Genomic DNA, 21,867 nt, shown 5'->3' on the forward strand with positions numbered 1-21,867 from the left:
AGATACAAGATAAAGCCGGATCTGGAAAGCATCAGTGATGGTGCACCGAGAGCCGCCGGTCACCCCCGCGGCTTCGGTCCTTTCCATCGCTTTCTTCCCGCTCAGCCTGGGGCGGGCACCCCCGGACCTGTCCCGTGCAGCCACGGCGGGGGGCTGGGAGGGCACCAGGAGGGGTACACCGCTGTCCCCTCACCCCCGCCGCACATCTGCCGCGACCCCGCCACATCTGCCCGCCGGCCCGCCTCGCCCCGCCCCGCCCCGCCGCGGGGGCCGCATCTGCCGGCACATCTGGGCTGGGCGCGGGGGCCCCTCCCCGCGGGCACATCTGGCGGCAGCGGCGGCGGCGGCGGCGGCGGCGGCGGGGGGCGGCCCCTCCGCCGGGGCGGGAGGAGCGGCGGGTCGGCGCAGCCCCGCCGCCGGCCGGGGCGGGCAGAGCCGGCGCGGAGCGCAGGGGAGAGGCGGCCCGATGGGGCGGCCGTCCGGCAGCCTGGCCCCGTTCCGCCTGCTGCTGCTGCTGGCGCTGGGGCACGCCTGGACCTACCGGGAGGAGCCGCAGGACGGCGACAGGTGAGTGTCCCCCCGCCCGCGGACCCCCGTGCTCCTCTTCCTCTGCGTTTCCCCCTGCCCCACATCCACTACCCCCTTTTATTTTCTCTCTCTCTCTTCCCCACCCCCGTTAATAATCCCACTCCCCGCCTTGCAGGGAGGTTTGCTCCGAGAACAAAATCGCCACCACCCGGTACCCCTGCCTGAAGCCCACGGGCGAGCTCACCACCTGCTTCAGGTGAGCGCCGCGGCCGCGGTGGGGGGTGGACACGGAGCGGCGGGGGACACGCTCGGGGCTCGCTGCCCCGGCTGGGCGGGGGGGTGAGGGGGAGGAGAGCGGGGGACACAGGCGTGTTGGTGTCAGGCGCGGGGACAAGCAGCTGTGGCATCTTTTGCCTCCCCGCTGCTCTCCGCGAACCCACCCCGGCGTTTCTGCCCCCCGGGAACGGGATAAGTCGGTCACGTCCCTCTCCCGTTCGGCATCTCCCGTGGCAAGTCCCGCTGTTGCCCACGCGAAAGGTTTTAGTAACCCCGCTGCAAAGGCATCGCTGGAGAGGGTGCGTGTGGTTTTGGTTGCCGTATCCTGTCCACAGGTCATTGCTGCAGTGCGAGAGGCTTCCTCTGACTTAGGATGCCTAGGAGGGCATCGGAGCTATAGCTGCATCAGTTGCGGGATGATCAGTGAGATGATAACTGGAGTCATGCCACCCAAAAGACGTTTACATTTAGGTAGATGAATCATGCCCTTAGAATGAGTAACTTCTTCAGCAACCAGCTCTGGGGGAGACTTCAGCAGAGGCCTCTCAAGTTAAGTAAGATGAATCCAACCTGGAGTTTTCGATTTTCAGCTGTGCATTTGAGAAACATCATCTGCTTTTCACAAGAACTTTAAAGCTGTTTTAATGATGACAAATGTCCAGAACAGTTGACAATAGATGTGCTTTTGGAGAAATATATGCAAAGTACGAGCTCACACGTATCCCTTTACTGATTAGTCCCATCCCCACAGATGAGATGTTTCATCTGTGAAAGCTGCTTCTTGTGAGAGGCTACTTTGTGGAGGCAGCTGTGCTCTGCTTGTGTGTGTATGCCTGCGTGTGGCACGGAGCCACTTATGTATAACTCAAATAAGATAAGGCACATTGATACTGGCAAAAAGCGTTACAGAGATTGTCCATTTCTTCCTAGAGTGTTTTCTGTTTGGCATAAACACCAGAGAGCTGCAGGCGCACGGTGCAGCAGTGTTGTGCCTCACTCATGCACTCGGGGCTGGTTTGTGCCCTCCAGCAGCCACAGCCACCTGGGAAGGTGTCACGCTGCTCCCCAGGTCTCAGCAGCATTAGCATTCTTACAGCTGACGGGAAGGGTGCTGCGAAGAGTGGAGACCACCCTTCCCTCCTTCCCTTATCTTCTCTCTCCTCTCCCTGTGAGGGTGAGGCAGAGCCCGCTTATAGGCAGCTCTGTATCACACAGCAGTGCGCAGCACCTTTTGGAGGGTGGCAGCGTGTGGGTTTCGCAGGGAAGGAGAGTACATGGTTGAACCTTCAGCGTTTCTCTGCTTTGGGAGCAGAGCACTGGGGTGAGCAAGGTTGTGCTGACTTGGGGGGTGTTACTGAAGGAAAAACCCAGAGTAGGAGCTGCATAAAGCAGCTGTGCACATGACAGTCCTGCTCATTACTCCCAAATCCATGTGAGCAAAGTGGGTCTGCTTGGTGTGAAGTGGATGAGGGCTTCACGGGCTCCACCGGCTGCTGTGGGCCACCGTGCAAAGAAAGCAGGACTCTGTCCTGCTGACAAGTCTCACTTGTACTTTCTTCATCCTGGCTAAGGTACTTCTGACCTTTGGGCTCTGGTTCTGCCGAGCCCTCCCTCCCTCCACAGCTCTCCCCCTGCACAATCCCAAGCAGTATTCACCATCCCAAACCAGCACAGACTGTGAATGAGCATTTCCAAATCACTGCATTGCACTCTAGGTTGTTTGGGTTCATGTTTTCAAACCTTTTCTATTATCTATGACTGCTAGGGCTGCCTTGCTTTAAAAAAGAAAAAAAATCAATTTCCGTGTAATCATGTGTTTTCAAGGTCTAGCCTTTAGGGTTGGGTGAGGAGGACTCAATCCCCCACCCTGCGAGCTCTCTTCCGTGATGTCCATATGCACAAGAGCAGGGCAGCATCTCCGAAATGGAGGCGTGTGGCTCAGCAGAGGACACACTTGTGCTGCGGTGTGCCCCTGGTCCTGCCCCTCGGAGCTGTGCCACGCTCTGACACGGACCAGCAGCATCACCCACCCGTCACGGTGAACGTTAGGGGAAGAGCAGCATCCCCATTGCTCCTGCTAGCAAGGTGGGCTTCCAGCAGGCACACGGAAATGACCTCATCAGAACATGTTTCAATTTAAGTTTAATTAATATTTTGAGACGACAGGAAACTTGCTAGCGTTGACTAAGCCTGTGATGCCTCAAGGTGGGTTTTGTTTCGTAGGACATCCAAGTGCTTTAGGATTCAGTTTTCACACCTAGAGTGACAGCGAACATTTAAAAATCTTCAGCTGGACAGAAACTCAGCAGTGGCTTTAGGGGAGCTTTCACTCCAGGTTTCGGAGAAACTTGACTTTGGTCTTCTAATATTTATTGTTACAAAATTTCATTTTTTTTATCTTCCTAGACAGTTTTTTTTCACAGTATTTCATAATGACAATAGTTATGAATAATACAGTAATTTATATACAGTGTTAGATGTAGTTTAAAAGGATAGTTAATGTCAGCTGCTATTTATTATTAGCATACACAATTTCTTTTCTAGGTCAAAGTACCTCTTATGTAGAAATTAAACAAACTGACACAAAATTTATCTCAGGTCATAACACGTCAGGCATGAGGCAATGTGCACCACTGCTAATGATATGCTGTGCAATTAGTTAAATAAAAAAAGAAATAAATTTGAAGTCAGATGTCAAAATTCCTGAGGAAAATTAGTTTTCCAAAGCATAAATTCTTGACTGAAAGCAATTTCATCCTTTTATTCCTCCTGCTGGAATTTTTCATGAAAATCAGCATGTTTGCAGAGCCCTTCAATAAAAATAGCATCTTTTCATCACAAAAAAATATTCCTTGAAAAATTTTTTTTGACCAGATTTACTCATGAATAAAGATGAGCCAAATGGAGGGCCAAGCCAAAAGTGGGGCCAAGCACTGAGAATATATTGGCATTTTTCCCTGTGGTCATAGCAACCTTGTACATAATTAGACGTATTTTTCCTTTTTGAATGTGTGCAGTCTGGCCCTTGGCTTAGTTCGATTTGTATTTTTTTAGATGTTCTCTGTATTTATTTTCATAAGAGTACAGAGGAACAGATGCAAAAAGCAGTGGGAGCTTGTACAATATCTTTTCAGTGCAAATCTCATGTAAACTCTTGCATGTAACTGCACAAGGTACCCGGAAGTAATGGCCCCATCATGTAGGTACAGAGAATAAATTCTGCAGATTTGGTGATAATGTGGTAGTCCAGTAAGATTTTGAATTGCTGCTGTATGCAAAATTCATCGAATTTGATGAAATTTGGGCAGCATGAGAACATGAGGCCCCAGTCACGTGTTTCTGCCTGCTCCAGCTATTTGAGTGATGTTAACCTGTTTCACTTTTGGATAGACTTTTAAACAATTTGTTGGCATGTTGAATTACGTGAATGTTGCTGCAGTTTTCTTCAGTGCTTCCATGCATTATCCCTTGGATGTGACAATCCAGTTTGCACATCTTAGCCACAGCCCTTTTCGTTGCAGTGCGTCATTGATTTTAATTTTAAACAGTGCTACCGTACATTGTTTCTGTGGTCCGGAAGGAAAAGCAGCGTCTGGAATAGGCATCCCCTTGCTTAATCCTGGTCCTGTAGCTGTTTTCCTGTAAGGGGATGGTAGCAGTTATGTCCCTTCCAAGTTCAGGAGGCTCAGCATCTAATCTGGTACAACGCATTGATTGGGTTGCTCCCTTTTCAAAAAGCAGCAAAACTTGGTCACGTAATTAACTGTTGTATATTAGGAGAGATAAATATTATAATCAGTCATAATTCAGAGTGTAGTGAAAATGATTCAGAAAGACAGTATGCAGACTGAAGAGAAACATTTGCTAGTGGGAAGCTGTTTGCTTATCACCAGTTGTAGGAAGGTTCAAGCATGAAACAGGTGGGAAAATGAGAATATTTGTATCCCCTGACTCTGCAAATCACTTTGTCTTCTAGATACTTAAATATTGTTGTATATTGACTTGAAAGAAATAGTTCTGCTCCTTTTCAGATTTTTTTGATAAAAATTAAGGGATGAATTAAGGAAACCAGCACACGTGAATCAGGCAGATGAAAATTTTAACCTGGATGTGCGTAGCCTGCAAGAACACTTTAGCCATTCCCTTCATGGGCAAAGGAAAGGGGTTTATTTCTTCTATTCAGCTGTAACTGTCAGTCTTCTCAACTTGCAAATAAAATTGACTAAATTAGTTGACAAAACTGAGTTTTTTAAACGAATAGTCTATTGATCTGGTGAGAGAACTTGTCCGTCTTTCTCTGACATCATGGTGACCACTCTCTATTTCCTGCATATTTTGCTGAAAATTAAGTGTATGAGTTTGTCAAGGAACATATTATACCCTAATTCTGTGTGTGTAGTTGTGGAGGCTGCAGGGCCGGCAGAAAGTAGGACGTTTAGAATAAGAGTGCTTGGCAGAATAGTCCTAGCTAGTGATGGTAAAATCTCTGTAAAGATGAGGCAAATCTTTACATGTTATATCTGCAAATAAGCGCCATGTTGTGGGGCTTAAATCTTGGCTTAGAACTTAACTCAGTAACTTTTTTGTAGTATTTCGCAAGCAAAAGGTTTTTTAAGTAGGGTGAACACAATTCAATGTAGGTCGTCAGCTTCTTCATCTGATAATTAGCAGCTAGAAGTACTTTACAGAGGCCCTCCCTACATTTCAGGTTTTAAATTTTGCTGTGAAAGATTGCTCTACACTTCACAACAAAAAGACAATTCAAATGTATTGCAGAAGAGAATGCGGGTATACTTAACATCCTACTTCACTCTGATGCTAACCAGAGATCGCATGCCTCAAAAAGCATTTCTTTTTACTCTCCTGAATGCTGATATTGCTGGTAGAGCCTACTATTTTTAGACTGTATCATTTTGCACATTCTTAAAAGATAAAAGTAATTGCAAGTGAGTTGGATTGTAGCTGTTTCACAAAGAGCAGCATTTTCACTAATATGCCCTTGGGGACCATATGCAATTCCTGGTTCCCAGATACTCAGCGAGCATGTTGCAGAGCTTTCCAACAGGAATAAAAAAAATTGCTGTATACAATTTTGAAGCTTTCAGCTGGAGTAAGCAAGGATGACATTTTGCCATCTTATCTTCTGACTTTTCTTTTTAGAGATTTCATTTTTTACTGCTGCCGTTGTGTTTCCTCTCTGAAGTTTTGCTGACCGTTTCAGTTTTAATGGAATCGAAAGATCCCCAATTGATATAACAGAAAAAACAAGAAATTTGCCTGACTAGAGCAAAGTACTGCTTAATCTCCAGTTATCTTGCAGGGAAATGCACTCCATGGAGGAACTTTGCTGGAAATTTAAGAGAGGATATGATTGTGAATTTTGATTTGGTTTTAGAAAACTAACCATACGCAACAGCTGTAATCACGCATCTCCCAAAAGATTTTCTTTGTATTTCAATACGCTAACAATTTTTCTTTTGCACGTAGTTCAGTGGTGAAGTGACATAAGCTGCTAACTGTGCATCACTCAGGGTAGCATCAGCATCTGAAACATGCACACATAGACTGTGGGCGCTACTGAAAAAAGCCGCAGAAAAGCTACTTGGTGATTGGGTTGAGAATGAAGAGTGTCAGAACCTATTAATATATTCGTCCTATGAGGGAGTCTGTGCCTATGCATGTAGTACTGGGCCTTTTGAACTCCATATCAAACCATCATCGTGAAAACGATGTGTTCAGCAGCTCCGTGACGTGGCACATCCGTGGAAGGAGTGCTGCTCTCCGAGTCTCACGAGTACCAATTCTACTAATTCCTTCACTAGCATGGTGTTTATGAAGAGATGCAACAAACATAAGTGTTCCCCCAGTTAAAAAGTTTTTGGTTTCTGTTTTATATATGCATTTTAAAAAAATCTTCCTGGAAATTGTCATCACAGGTAGACTTCTGTACAGACAAATAAAGAAAATTTTGTTTCAGTACACAACTGTCTTACAAAACAGCGTATGCTACAACGACGCTAAAACATTTTTCCCAGCTTTCCTAGAATATTTTCTCACTATTGCTTTGGAAGTAGCACTTCTAAGTGTCGTGGTTCTGATTGCAGTCAGTCCTTAGTTTGATTCGATTTAATTTGCTGTGATTGCCAAGGGAACAGATTGCTCGCAGTTACTGAGACAAATTGTCAGTATCTGCCAGTGAAGAGTAACACCAACGCCACACATGTGTCTGTAGGTTTCCATACCACATTTGGGTGTCCATAACTTTCTGTGCCACTTCGCTCTCTCAGGTGCTAAGAATCTTAATTTTTACTGAGTTTCAGTGAGGTTAGGGACACTTGAGATCTCAGCAGATGTGGACGCTACTGGCTGGAGCAAAGCAGCCTCCTGCAGCAAAACGCGGTGCTGCTGTGGGTTTGCTCTGCAGTGTCTCCTCTCTACAGCCAGTTCACTCCAAAATGAACCAATATAATTAATGATCTTTCGGAACATTGCATAATGACTGTGAGTGGTGCACTGAGGTAGGATGTGCTACAATTAAAGGTCTGGCATAATGGTTGTTTGCATAGTCTAGAAGTTTTTGATGTTGACATCAAAGCACCTTGAAGAATTTTAAAACTGGCAAGTCAAGAGCTTTATGATAAGTGCCCTCCTTGGTGGTTTGATCGATAATGAAATCCAGGTGCATTGCATTATGGTTTTCATCTACAGAATATAGGGTTAAATATGAACTGACTTTCCTGGGCATGTTGTCTAGCTCAGAGACTCCAGACAAACAAAATAGTAGCCCCAGGGCCTCCCGTGGCTTATACAAAATATGTAATAAAAATAGGCTGCCAAAGGGAATATGACTTTTGTAATCATCCTAAGTATTGTATATTCTCGCTGAGGTCAGGTTACAAACAAAAACACACATGCACCCTGTGGAAGATGTCTGTTCTCCCAACTAGACTTGGAGCTAAGCTGCAGAAGTGGATGCATCTTCCCTTGACAGCCTCCCCTCTTCTTTTCTTACTCAGTTTGGACAATCTCTTTCCCCCTCTGTAAAGTGCAGGTCCATTTGGGGGCAGGAGAAACACCTCACAGGCAGATATTTAAAGTGCCCTTTCAGTCTTTGCGCAGTTCAGGTTGCCTTCACTCATTGTCACGTCACAGAATTATTGGGAAGCAGCTGAACATGAAATATTTAAACTACACTTGGAAAAATAGATCAGGCTGGCTAGATATCCCAGGTAAGATGGGATTGCCCATATTCTGCTGTGAAAGCCATTGCCCAGTAGGAAGAGCATCTGGGCGACAGGTTTTCTGAGACTTCTGCTGCACTTGCCTGTTTTTCTGTCATTGTGTGTTTGGGAGAGCGTTTACTGTGTGTGGGCAACAAGGTCACACAAGGCAGGTATGTGCGAGATACCTGGTGTGGCCCCGGCCGCTGATTTACAGATGTGCAGAGGAAAATACCACATTTCAGGTTGCACTTGCTCTTGTGCCGTACTGGTCATTTGGGGCATGTGTGATTTTGGCTTTCACTGAGATTGTGCTGAATTCTCACAACCCTGAGTTTAATCTTTTGGTTTTGTCTCCACTGCAGTGCCCTGAGTCCTGAGATGACTTTTCTCTCAATGTGTGAGTCATTGCTGAGTGTTCAGTATCAGTGTCACTTCAGCTGGAGCTGTTGGGGATGGCAGAGGGTTTGCTTTGTTCTACATCAGTGACAGGGAGAAGCTCTGCTCTGGAGACCCTGGCTTGTGTTGCTTATGTCTCCTGCAGACCCATGTGGGTCACTCCAGGGTTCCTCTCTTTAAAATTCCTGCTTACTAAGAGGCTGAGACTTGTGCCTACCATTCACGTAAGCAGAACTGACTTTGATTTACAGCTAAAAAAACCCCAGACTTTCCCCTAATTCTGCCCAGAATTTTTTTCCCTCTGTTGTCCATTTTCTGTTTGCTGGGTTTCAGTTTTCAAACTAGTGGTGGCTTCTTCTGTAAACTAACAGTAGCGAATGTCACTCTACTGCTCTACTTGGCTGTTTCTTCTGTGTTGTTCCAATTGTAAGCAGAAACAATGGAGAGCAGAATCCATACAGTGCTGACTTCAGTTCTTCTTGGCTTGGGAAAAAAAAGCAATTTGTTTGCATCTCCTTGAGGGTAGCTCTGTTTAACAGTTGAAGAAAAAAACAATTTCAGTTGCAGACAGTAATCTCAGAGCTTAGTTGTGTTTGGAAAATCCTTCTCGCTTAAAGAGTGTTTTCCATCATGTTGTGTTGATTTAATTGTTGATCCTGGTTCAAAAAATGAAGTACGAGACCATAAAGCATTTAGTGTACCTCCAGCTATTAAAAAACACGTACCTCTGGGTTTTTTGTTAAACTTAAGTTCCAACCACATCCATTTTAATTGATGATCTGTGCTGGAATTCAAATAAGGTGTATTTACACAGTGATTCTATTCACTGTATTAATATTAGCAGCCATTCAGTAGTAAATGTGCATCAAACAATTTTTCTCCTTCCTCTTCAAATGGGCTGGAAGCTAAAGTGGTGCATACATGGTGTTTAAAACAGTGAAGAGTGGCAAAATCAAAGCTACAATCTGAGTTTTTAAATGGATTGTTCTTGGAGAATGAATAGGCTTATTATAAGTCAAAGGCAAGTTACGCTAGAGAGAGTGAGCTTGGAGAAATATAGGACAATATTCATCTGGGCTAGCAAGTGTATGACAAACAATAGCCTTTCTATGGAGAAATTAGTGGTGCATACCTTCTGATGTAAAACAGCAGTGTTCATGTTGGCTTCATAGTCTCATTACCCTCCCTCGAGGGGGAAGGTTGACCACCTAATTCTCCATAACAAGACGCGCAAGTCCAAGAAGTTAGATGGTACAGTCTGCTAAATGGATGAAGAAATACACGAAGCAGTATTGTAATATTTTACGAGTAATGGGTAAATGCTGACAATTTAGAAAATTGTGAAAACACACCAAAAAAACTATGCTCACAATTATTTTTATAAGAGAGAGCAAATAGCTTTATTGGCTGTGTTACTTCATTGTAAATAACTTCCTGCTTAGAGCTCTGATGTCTCAGTGGAATGTTAATATCTCTGTGATCACATTCAACACATTTAATATATGTTGTAAATCTGACATCTTGCCTATTCAACAAGATGTTATTATCATACTCAATTTTCATTATGGAGTTTATTATCATAGCTGCACCAAAAAAAGCGGTGTCATTTCCTAAACATTGCTCTCTGGAATTATGACAAAACCCCTTAGTTTAGAGATTATTGCCTTTGAGAATTGAAATGAGTTATAATTCAAACAAAAATAGCCAAAGGGAAAATTATTTTAATCTTTATAATAGCATCTGTGGGAAGAGAAGAAAATGGGTGAAAATGGGGTTGAGGGTCTTTGGTAGATCTTAGTGGTTGAGAAGCAGAGAGTGAAAGAGAGACTTGAGGGACCAGGGGTCACTAGAGCTACTGTTTGGTAAATGCTTGATCCTCCTGGGGATATGTGCCTCTAATGGCAGCTTCCCAAGGCTGCAAGGAGCAGTGGCAGACGGGCATGTTGGTGGTCTGGGCTGATCTCTGCCCGCTGCTTGGAAACCACTAGCATGATGAACCCAACCGTGGTTGGGCTGTTGGTCTGCACCATGGCCCAGACAGCCTACGGGCAAGCGTTGCCTCAGACTCTGACTCTTGTGGTGCCTCAGATGTTGGCTTCTTGATATATTACATAATATGCTGCTTATATGGAAAATAGTATATTTGCTTAGGCAGATGTAGAAAGGTTGTTTTGATGTATATGTGAATTTAAAAAGCTCATTAGATTGTTTTGGGTTGTTTTGTTTTTCCTGAAGGATGTGTATGTCTGCTCCACTGGACTTCCTGCTCCCTGGAGGCTACAAATGTATGTACAGAGAGCAGCTGGTGACACCACTTTAAATTCCAAAACTGAGAGATGAGGAGCCTATAGCAAACGGGTCATTCCTTTATATTTTTTTTTTTTTTTTGAATTTTCATGGAAAAATTCTCATTTTGAGCTTTTCTGATTTTAAAATGAAGAAACACAAAATGGAATGTGATTAAAAATGGAGAAAGTGGGATACATTTTTATTCTGCCTTGTCCTGCTTGCCTTCTAGCTTGTCTCACAGCAAAACAGAAGATACTAAAAACTTTACTTCTGAGGGTGTTTCCCTGCACAGTCTCACCCTCCAGTTCTCCACATTTCTTTCTTCCAGATAAAAACCAGTCAATTATGGATAAGGAAGGGAAAGAGGGGACTACCTGACACTTCCCAGTTTTCAGACCCTTCTGTGAAGAGTCTGCTTTAGGAGTCCAGGCTCCATGTGCTCTCTCTGTATACAGTCAAGAGGGAGAAAGGGAAAGAGTTCTCTTTCAGGCCAAGTTAACATGTCCTATCTCCTCTTAGTTTTAAAACTTCTTAAAGAGAAATAAAAATTTCGTTTTAATATGACCTCAGTGAAGACCTTTACCCACAGAAGTTTTTATAAAGACAGACCTGTGGTCCTGGCATCTCCTCTGGGTTTGAAGTACATTCAGAGTGCATTCAAACCTTATCCTTGTATCTGATCTTAAATTACGTCCTTTTCCTGCAGAAATTTCTCTGTGTGGTTCAAGAAGACTAATTACTATACAGCAATGTGTTTGCAGGACTCGTCCTTTCTTAATTGCTCTTAGAAGCTCACCTGTGTTAAAGGATGGCTCTTTTGGTCCCCTACGCGGGCACTGAAGATGTTGTATGAAAAGATTTGCAGAGTGTTGCATTTCTATAGCTCTGCTGACTTCCCTGGACCTATACCAGAGGGCGTCAGTTTGGGAATTCTTCATAATTCTTCTTAGCGTTCCATGAAAAAAAGAATGCAAAAAGTTCTTAAAGCAGACTGAATGCATGTTACCAACGAAGTGAGGTCCCTGCTTGACTTTCCAAGCTGAGTTTATTGGCCAGAGTCTTGTTTGCGCTGTTTTTTGTCCTCATGCTGACCCATACTTGAGCTGCAGTTTTATTGAGCATGCCTGGAAGGGTCCTTGGCGGTGCTTCTCCAGATTTACATCAGCGGGTGCACAGCGATGCTGGGGGCGGAATGTTCTTTAACCTTAGGGTGGACTTGCCAGGAGTTGACTTGTAGTTCTAGATCCTGGGCTAAATTTCTGTGCTCCTCAAGGAGCCATATCATGCCAAATTCTGCCTTCAGTTACCCATTAAGGTTTACTGCAGGATGTCAGTATTAGTTACTTCTTCAGCCATAAAATGGAGGGAAAAGCCAAATTTATGCCTCACAGAAAAAAGAACTTGATAGCTTACGTTGAAGATGTAGTGTTCCTGTTATGGCAGAGAAGGTCGCTGTAAATTGAATCTTCAAATAACTTGCTGGACTTTGTTTACTTATGGTGATTTGCTGTCGTTCCAGTTCAACAAAATGCTACTGTTTGAGATAAGAAGAAAATATGCTCCCTTTTTTTAAGTATATTTTTTCATATCCACTGAGAGATAAATTAGATTTTTGTGATGTTTTCTTATGTTGCAAAAATATCCAGAGTATTTCCACAGTGGGAGTAAGCTAATGGTACATCACTGGAACATCTCCAGTGAAAATAGCTATGGCGAAGTGAAAAGAGCAGCAGAAACCAAGTAGTCGGGAGCAAGAACGGCTAACATGTACACATATATTTATTTACACATCCACAGTTTGCAATATGGACTGCTGGATATTTTTAAGTACCAGGAAAAAGAGACTTCAAACGTTTTCATTGACCTTACGGCCATTACAGTTTAAGTTGTTCCAATGAAAAGAAAATTGTTCCAAGAAATTTTCCTTAAGGACTTGACAAAGATTTAATGCAGGAACAAATACATCTTCAGGATGGAAATAGAGAGGAAACTTTCTGTGTTCAGATTTCTCTTAATTGTATCTTAGGACTGAAGACCCTGGCTGTATTCCATATTGTCCAGTTTGGTGCTTTGCTCTGTAGGGCTTCTTTTTTGGGAGAAAGAACCAAACAAATATAGCAATCCTTTTATTAAATGCCATCTTGACTGTGCTTCTTGGAAATATAATCACCCAGAGGATGAAAAATTACAGCAAGTTGTTTATTACTGAAATGCAGTCTCAGTTGCAAGAAGATTAACTGTTTCAAAATATTCAATATCCTGCCTGCTACAATGGGATGCAGGTGGAAAAAAGCTGCAAAGCAGCATCAAAGGATTGGAAAAGTCGTTGTCGTGTCTTGCTCCGGAGGCATGTAATTGGTATTTATGGGAAATGCTTGAGAACACGAGTTTCGGAAGTGGTCCTTCCATCCCGGAGTTGCCTTATTAACTAAATGGGGCTGCTGTGGGGAAGACCTGAACCGTGAATCCTTACATCATCCCAAGCTGCCCGGTGATAATGGCAGAGCGAAGCAGAGGCTTCCAAAATTTGGGTCTGGAAGTCAACTGTCAAATGGGTGTTCTGCAGCTGCATATCAATAACCTAGTGAAAAGCTACTTTACTCCTTTTTTTTTTTCTTTTGTAGGAAAACTCTAGTTCCAAAGCCCATTTATATAGCATGAAAAAAGTCTGGTTTTGAGGAAGGTTCAAGGAAGGAGCAGGTTCTCGATAAATGCAGAAGCAGACACTAGCTTCTGTTAGAAATAGTTTTAATTTTAAAAATGGCTAAGCTGCAGATTTTAAATAATTTTGAGTTTTTCCTTGTTACTGGAGACAAAATGTAGTTGTTTGTCTTTGATGATACTTTTCCATCTTTTACCTCATAGCAGGAAGACATTCCCCATTCGGAAGGCTCCCTGAAACTTTTCGTGATATCTTTATGAAGTGTAACTGTTAGTCTCTTGGAGAGAATAATTTTTTTTTGGCACCTCTCCTTACTGAAGCATGAGTTTTACAAGTAAATGCAAGACTTCTTTTTTATTTGGTAGCAGCTGTAAAAATAACAGCTTATTTGCCTGCTTTACTCAGACTAAATGCACTGTCTTTAAAAGACTTTGAGAGGCACAGACACCTACTGATTTTTGTTTGCATCGTTTATAGTAAGCCTTTATTACTTCTCTTACGAAATCTTTTTTTTTTTTTTAATTTCCTTCTTAAAAAATAAATTTTCCACAATGTACTTTTCTGTTAAATGCTCCGAGGTAGTTCATAGGCTACAGTTGGACGGTAAGTCATTCCCTTCGTAAAGTCAATGTTTAGATGGAGGCTTAGCCATAGAGCCCTTCATTTTTCCTTTCACAGCATGTAGCTGAAAATCATAACAAAAGGGAATTATTTATAAACTTAGCATCTCAACTGTTAAAGTTAGGATGGTTCTGGCAATGTCTTAGCTGTCTGTAATGGCAGAGCATGAATCCTCTTGGAAGAAATTCAGGTTGAGATATGACAGCATATACACATAAATATGCTACATAAATTACTGTCTCATCCAAGACAGCAAGAACACCTCGTGTTTGTTTTCTAGCGCCTGTGAACAAAAAAGTTAGCTAGAGTTAAAACCTGTTCTGCAGCACCAGTGCAAATTGGATGTAGCTCCATTGGCTTCGATCGAGGTTGTCTCGATTTATGCTGCTTCAAGTGATGGCGGAAATGACATGAGGCCCTGGAATTTAGCTTTTGTGAAATGTCTCCCAGTTCCCTCCAGGATGAAGTAATTTGATTGTATTTTTCAAGGAATCATCTAACTCAGCAGTTGCTGCATACGAGCAATTCTGTTTTTTTAGCACTTTTCTGCCTCACCATAGATTTTTGAAGTTATTTTTTTGACTGTGGGTAGTACAGGATTAATAAAACAAAACAAAACCAAAATCCCAAACAACCAACAAACCCCAGCTTGTTTTTTCCACGATTTCTTTGGATAGTCAGCAGTTCTGGGCCGCTTGTAAATAAATAAATAAAAGATGTGCAGTTTTAAACAATTTTAAAAAATGTTGGAAATCTTCAATAGACTGGTGTATCTTCACTAGATAAGTAGGCCTTTGCATTTATAACCCTGTCTTGTCAAGATCGGCATAAGTTTATTCTCAGACCTGTGATGCCCCGAGGGGCGGATCGTCAAACCATTTGAGTGCTTGATTCCATTGATTTTGGTAGGAGTCAGGTGCCTACGTATCGTCTGAGGACCTGCTCTCAAGTAGAGGGCATATGGAATAAAAGATTAGTAAGGACCAGTTGATTTCTTTATGTGGTAGCACTTTGTAATTTACTGACATGAAAAAAAACAAAACAAAAACAAAACAACAACTAACCCAGATTACAAATCTCATATTAGAATATGATCAAGTCTGTGTTCAGTATCTTTGACAAGATCACTGGGACGATTCTCTGTAGGCCCTCACCCTTAGATCACTCTCCCAGTTCTTGTCTGAATTCTCCTGCGTTTATCAACATCCCTGAACTGCGAAGAGCAGAAAAGATGCTTAATTTTAGGGTTATGTGTGCTGCTTCCAAATGCCAAGGCAGAACATACCCTCTCTTTTCCCTTGTTAATTATCCAAGAGTCTCAGCTGTGGTTTTGATTACAGGGCTGCATTTTTTCCTTCCTAGGTGTGTGACTTTAACTCATGTGTGACTTTACCTCAGGCAGCAAACTTCGATAGCTGACTCAAAGTTTTCTTCTTTACTTGCTTGCAAATATTTTAACTTTGTTAAAAGGTGCTGCAAGTAGGCAGAGAGGTGGAAAACACTTCAGCCTTATCAGGAGTCTGTAGAGAATGTGTAAGTCTGCCAAAACAGGAATTGGATGTGCCCAGAAGGGAGAAGCCCCTGCCAGCACCAGGGCACGGCAGAGTGACACTGTCCTCATACCTCATGGTACCGCGGGGTGAGTCTGAGAGGAAGTTAAAGACATGGACCTGATCACAAACATAGAGCTGCACAGACTTTGAACGGAGAATTAATCCTGGATCATTTTCACTCTGGGGCGTGTGGAGTCGGAAGTGCAGAGATGCAGGATGAGCACCCCTGAAGCCCACAATCTGCCACGGTGGTGAAGAGGAAAAAGCCTGTTAACTTTGAATAAATAAGGGGAAAACAATGGCTTTGAAAACTCTGAGCTTCTTGTTTGAATTCAGAGAGAAACCGAGGCATGGTTTCCCCCGGGGCATCCAGAACCGTGAGGGGGTGCTCTGAAATGCCCCTTGTTCAGTCGGCTGAGAAGAGCCAAGGGCCATGCATCTTGGAGGAGAAAACTGTGCGTTTTGTGTCTCTTTAGAGATGTCACTACGGTCAGGCTTTCTCCAGTGTTTTCCTAGAGGAATATATGCAATCAACGGAATGTTTGTGCTTTTCTAACACTCTTGCTTGGTGGATCATCGCCTCTGGTACTTAGATCTTTGGGAATGAGAGAAAATAAATAGTGGTCAAAACTTGGCAGGAGTTGATCCCCAGCAGGGATTACCTAAACCCTTTGCTGTTCCATGTATCATTTAAAGAGGCAGCTCATTGTAGGTAAAATAAATTTCTCTGGCCCAGTGGGAGTATTGAGGCAGTTGTCTCTATCAGGAGATGATGCTGGAAGTGAGAAGCTCATCAGCTGGCCAAGGCACAGGAGGAAGGTCTGGTTACAGTAAAAAGAGGAATTTGAAATGAGAAAGGCAAGTGTGGTGCCACAGTGTATGCAGCGAAGCAATTTCAGTAGTGGTGAGAAAATTGTAATACTACTGTGCAAACCCTTGGCGAGACCTCAGCTGGAAGAGCCTCTGCAATTCTGGATGTTAACTTGCAAGGAGGAGTCACACCTGGGACAAGGCTTTCAGAAACAGGGACAGCCCGTGTGATCGTTTAGAGGTGGAATGAAGCAACATCCCTTTTGGAAAGGTGCAAGCCAGTCCTAGTTTAAAAGTTACATAGCTATTTGAGTGATGATGAGTACCAAGCTTTAAGGCATTGGTCTTTTTAGATGTAGTCGGTATTGAAGTGGAAACAGAGCTTCTAAATTTGGAAATGGTTTGCACTGGGAAGTCTGGACATGGTGATGGGACCCTTGCAGGCATCTATACTCAAGCACCTAACTTGGAGACTTGTCTTCTACTGCATAGCCCAGATGCTTTCAATAGCTTGCAAAACTGTGTGCAGTCATTTTCTTCCTTATGTATGTCATCTAGAGCACCCCTGAGGAGAAGGACTTGGGGGTGCTGGTGGACAAGAATCTCAACATGAGCTGGCAATGCGCGCTTGCATCCCAGAAAGCCAACTGCATCCTGGGCTCCATCAAAAGAAGTATCGTCAGCAGGTCGAGGGAGGTGATTCTGCCCCCCTACTCCACTCTGGTGAGACCCCACCTGGAGTACTGCATCCAGCTCTGGAGCCCTCAGCACAAGAAGGACATGGACCTGTTGAAACGGGTCCAGTGGAGGGCCAGCAAGATGATCAGGGGGCTGGAGCACCTCTGCTATGAGGACAGGCTGAGAGAGTTGGCGTTGTTCAGCCTGGAGAAGAGAAGGCTCCGAGGAGACTTTATAGCCCCTTCCAGTACCTGAAGGGGGCCTACAGGAGAGATGGGGAGGGACTCTTTATCAGGGAGTGTAATGATAGGACAAGGGGTAATGGTTTTAAACTGAAAGAGGGTAGATTTGGATTAGATATCGGGAAGAAATTCTTTACTGTGAGGATGGTGAGGCACTGGAACAGGTTGCCCAGGGAAGCTGTGGCTGCCCCATCCCTGGAGGTGTTCAAGGCCAGGCTGGATGGGGCTTTGAGCAGCCTGGTCTGGTGGGAGGTGTCCCTGCCCATGGCAGGGTGTTTGGAACTAGATGATCTTTAAGGTCCCTTCCAACCTAAACCATTCTATGATTCTATGATCTAACCAACTGTCGAGTTGGCTAAACTGCGACAGTGTATTCCCAGCTCCCTCACATCGAATAAACCAGCAGCCCCCAGGCTGTGGTCCTGCTTACATCAGCCTGGAGGTGTTTGGGGTCAGCACAAGTGGGCTGTTAGGGACACAAGCTCTACCCCTCACACTTGTACTCGTGCCCGTGGTTTTACCGCTGAATTCTGCAGGCTGGAAATCCTCAGTCTCACAAATCATGGGCTGGTGCCTTAGAATTGGGTGCTCCTTCCTCTCCAGTATTTTGCCTGGGCTTTTAGCCTTGTTATTGAAAGTGGTGAACGTGGGAAATCTTATCTCTTGTCTGAATGACTTCCATAGCTGTGCTCAACATCCTGTGATGGTGCTGTCTCTTTATGAGCGTCTCCCTTGTCATTGTTAACATGGAAAAAATATCCCTGGAAATAAACAAAATGAGGAAATATAGAAAATATTTTCTATAAAACAGAATGGTGTTTAAATTGAAGGTCTTCCCGAGGAGCTTACTAGTACATGCTTAGCGCAGAGCATGCTTTGTCTAGCCCTGGATGTTGACTTTTCCTTCTGAATCCTAGCGGGATAATATGGGGTTTTTTAAATGTCAGAGTCTCTTTCATGGACCTAAATCATGGTAAGTCTTTCGTACAGCATGATTTAAAAGCTGAAATGGAGTTAGAGCCTTAATGTCATGAATGTGTGTGAATTCTTGAAAAATTAGATTTTTAATTAGTTAACAGTATTTCATTGTAGTCGTTTTTGAGGATGGAGAGAAAATGTTTGAGTATGCTTTTCTCAGTATCTGATCCACAGATCTGGGCATCAATCATATAGTAACACCAGGGGTACAGTTTCAGGGAATAGCCCATGGTGTTGTTCAAAGAAGAGAACTTTTGCTCTTTATGAAGTTGTTCCAAGTGGCAGTTTGGGGGTTAGATGTCTCGAGACATGTGTAAAAAGAGAACATCTTGTGTGTGTGCTGCTTGCTCAAATCCAATCCAGAGGCTGCTGGTACATGGGTTGGGATATTGTGGTGTTGTTTTCTTTCCTTAGGAGAGTGAAGAGGTGGGTTGTCTCGTGTAGGTGACTTTCACAGATGCTCGTTACCGAATAGTAACAGAGCAAAGACTTGACCTGGAGGTTGACTCTCCAGTGACCCTTAAAGTTGGAATAACTGAGAAAGCAGCAGTTGCACCAATAAAAGCTTCAAATGAGCTGGGGGCTGAGACAAGGGAGATTGTTGCTTATAGGAACTGAAACGATGCCAGCAGAAAGCTGATACAGGAGCGACATGAGCGATATTATCTCCCCAACAGACGTGACTCTGTTCCAGAGGCTGCAAGGTCAGACCCCGGGTTTGCTTAAGGGCACGTGAAGACAAAATACATCCTTTCTATACTACTGTAAACAGGGATCCGAAACAGGATAATTAGCATTATTAGAATGAGCTCTCTGCTTCGTGGAACTTCTCCGTGTATTTCTCAGCCAAGAAGAACAGAAGTGTCTTTGAAAAAATAATTTGCAGCAAGCTTGAAATGACTCAGTGGCCAGAAAGAGAGAGGCTATGGCTCTACTTTCTTGCTGCCTGCAGAAATTGCTCAAAGTAGATGATTTTTACTGTGACTATGATCTTACTATGGAATGAGGATTTACAGGGTGAAGTCAAGGCAAGCACGTCCCAGCCATCCGCTTAACTTCCAACCCAACATTTAGAGCAGTTTTCTCCTGACCTTCTGTATTTAGGGGTCATTACCACAAATACCAGAGGTTTGGGGGCAGATTCTGCCCTTTTTATTATTTTTTAAGTCCTTGGGACATGAATGAAGGACAGCTCAATTGTGAGTCACAGCGGCAGACCATCTCCAAAGGCCTTCTGATCGCTTAACAGAAAAGAAGCCCAAGCTTGCCAAGTATTTGAGGGTTACTGGCACATTTGATGCTAGATATGGTCACAAACAGCTCTTTAGAAATAGCCACCACACGAGTCGGTGACTAACCGCAAGGAGGGCTCAGGGGTACTGGAAGATAATTTTAGAGTAATGCGGTCGCATGGGTACTTGGTTTAGGCACGTGCCACATGGTGACAGTTCTGTAACTTCATATATATAACAAACAGAATGGGAAAAATACAAGTAAACAATACCAATGACTTTTTCCAGTTGCTGATGACATTGTTAAGGGAAATGTAGTACTCTGTGTCAATTCAACAACCTGGCAAGTCTAAGGCCAGGAGGTAAAATGAGCTAGATGAAAGATTTTTCAGAAAAGTGAACTAGTGGACTGTAGCTCGTGGGTTGTTGTTTTTTTTTTTTTTTTATTATTTGTTTGTGTGTTTATTTTGCCAAAAAATTAGGATGCTGACATGATGAAGTTACTTGCTGTGGGTCAATGTGTTCCCAAATACGTCGTCGAACTAAGCCAAATCCCATGCCTAAAATCCCTGAGTTTCAACAGGGACTGCCCATAGAGCTCGTGGGGACATGAGCCAGCAGGAATATGAGGAATATGAATATGTTGGGGTTTTTTTTTGTGGCACCTACCAAAGGAAGCTAGAAACAAGCCAAATATTTTTGCTGTAATTGCTCGTTACAGGCTAAGAGCAGTTGCTGTGTCTAGTTCAGGATTTGAAAATACAGTTCCAGTTCTAAAGACAATAGCTGTATCTCATGCTGTTATTTTTGGGAGGGATCTCCAGAGGGGGTACAATTTAGCAAAAATGGGTGGAGATCTCAAGAAACGTTAACTTTCTTGGAAAAGCCTGAAATGACCAAACACTATGGGAGAGTTTGGAAGAACACAAATTATCTCCAATCTCTTGAGAGGTATCAGGAGTAAGGTTTTCCCAGGCAATATAAGATCTCTTGTATCTATCAACTGGAATGAAAATACAAACACAAAAAATCAGGGCTGGGAAGCACTTTGTAGACTCTGACAATCCCTGATATCTCTAATTTATACCTGGGTTACAGAGAAATGTGATACAGTATTTTAAGCAGTGATAGCTGTAGACTTGCCGTAATTTTTAAGAAAAGACAAAGTGAGGAAAGAGCCATAATTTTAGTGGGTTTTAGGATCTCTGTTCCACTTGTCTTGAATGTGATCTTAATGCACACTGCAGACTGAAATCAGCACAGGAAACGGTGCTCTAAATAGAAAGTAGGTACTTTTTCTTAAATCCCCAAGCAATGCAGGATTTGGGGGGAAAGAGACAACTTTGTTGTTCACTGCTATAAAAATTGCCTTTTCCTCCAATACAGGTTAGTTTTTACCATCTCGCAATGTAAAAGATTTTTAGATGCTCATATGGCATTTGGTCATTCGTTGCGTTGGGTGGGTTGTTGGGTTTTTTTTCCCAAACCAGGCTGGTATTTTTAATTTCTGTTGCATAGCACCTGGTGAAATAAAGGAAGCACCACAGGAGCCCTGGGGACTCAACTGGTGTTTCGTATTCAGGGGAAGCCGGAGGAGCTGTAAATCCTCTAAGAAGGATGCTGTGAACACAGTAACTTGCAGCCTGAGGAAAGCTGTCCCGAGCCTCCCTAAATACAACCTTGGGTGTGCAGAGGCACACTCCCCCCGTCATCCCTACGTCCTTCTGCACGTTTCCCATGGGCAGGTGACACGGGCTGGCAATGGAGGCGCACAGCGGGGACTGGATGCGTCTCATTGAGGACACTATTTTTTTTTTTTTATTTATTTCTCCAGCAACAAGTCTAAACCATATCAGCGCCTGGTAACAGGAGCCAGCTCCTGCTAATATCAGCATCTCCCATCAGCCGGCGTTAAAACTCATTGGGTGGGGAAGATATGGGTTGGAGGTTACGTTAAGTGCCCGTGAAGCCTTAGCAGTGATCTGTTTTGAGGAACAAAGTGATATTTACTGTGGGATAAAAACCTAAATTGCTTGCGTTTTCGCTGATATTTTGCCAGTAGTATTTTAGAGCTCAGACCACACAAGGAAAATGGTGTTCCAGGATATATGGCCTCCTTAGAGAGAGACTCAGAGACTATGACCTAATGTTTATAATTGTAAGAGTTATTGAGAGTCAATTGAAAATGCAAAATTCCCAAGTGATTGCATTTATCAGTTGTGTGATTAGCATGCTTGTGGAGCGTAAACAGCTGAGCAAATCCAAATGGCTGATGCAGTTCATCAAGAGAAAGAAAATTAAGAATATGTCAGATATTGTTGAAAATGTAGGTAAGGCATGATTTTAAACTCTGCTTATGGGCAATGATCAAAGGATTTT

The 21,867-nt window shown here is 43.5% G+C and overlaps 1 protein-coding gene across 1 annotated transcript in view; it reads left to right on the top strand.

Moving 5' to 3' along the window:
* The first annotated feature begins 443 nt into the window (after nucleotides 1–443).
* CCBE1 (collagen and calcium binding EGF domains 1) overlaps nucleotides 444–21,867 on the top strand; it is a 105,275-nt gene continuing 83,851 nt past the window's right edge. The window contains exons 1-2 of the mRNA XM_054185200.1: nucleotides 444–567; nucleotides 704–784. Coding sequence (XP_054041175.1) covers nucleotides 467–567; nucleotides 704–784 — 182 coding nt within the window. The 5' untranslated portion in view covers nucleotides 444–466. The remainder of the gene's footprint in view (nucleotides 568–703; nucleotides 785–21,867) is intronic.

This window comes from Rissa tridactyla, chromosome Z (genome assembly GCF_028500815.1).
Source record: "Rissa tridactyla isolate bRisTri1 chromosome Z, bRisTri1.patW.cur.20221130, whole genome shotgun sequence".
Classification (NCBI taxonomy): Eukaryota; Metazoa; Chordata; class Aves; order Charadriiformes; family Laridae; genus Rissa; species Rissa tridactyla.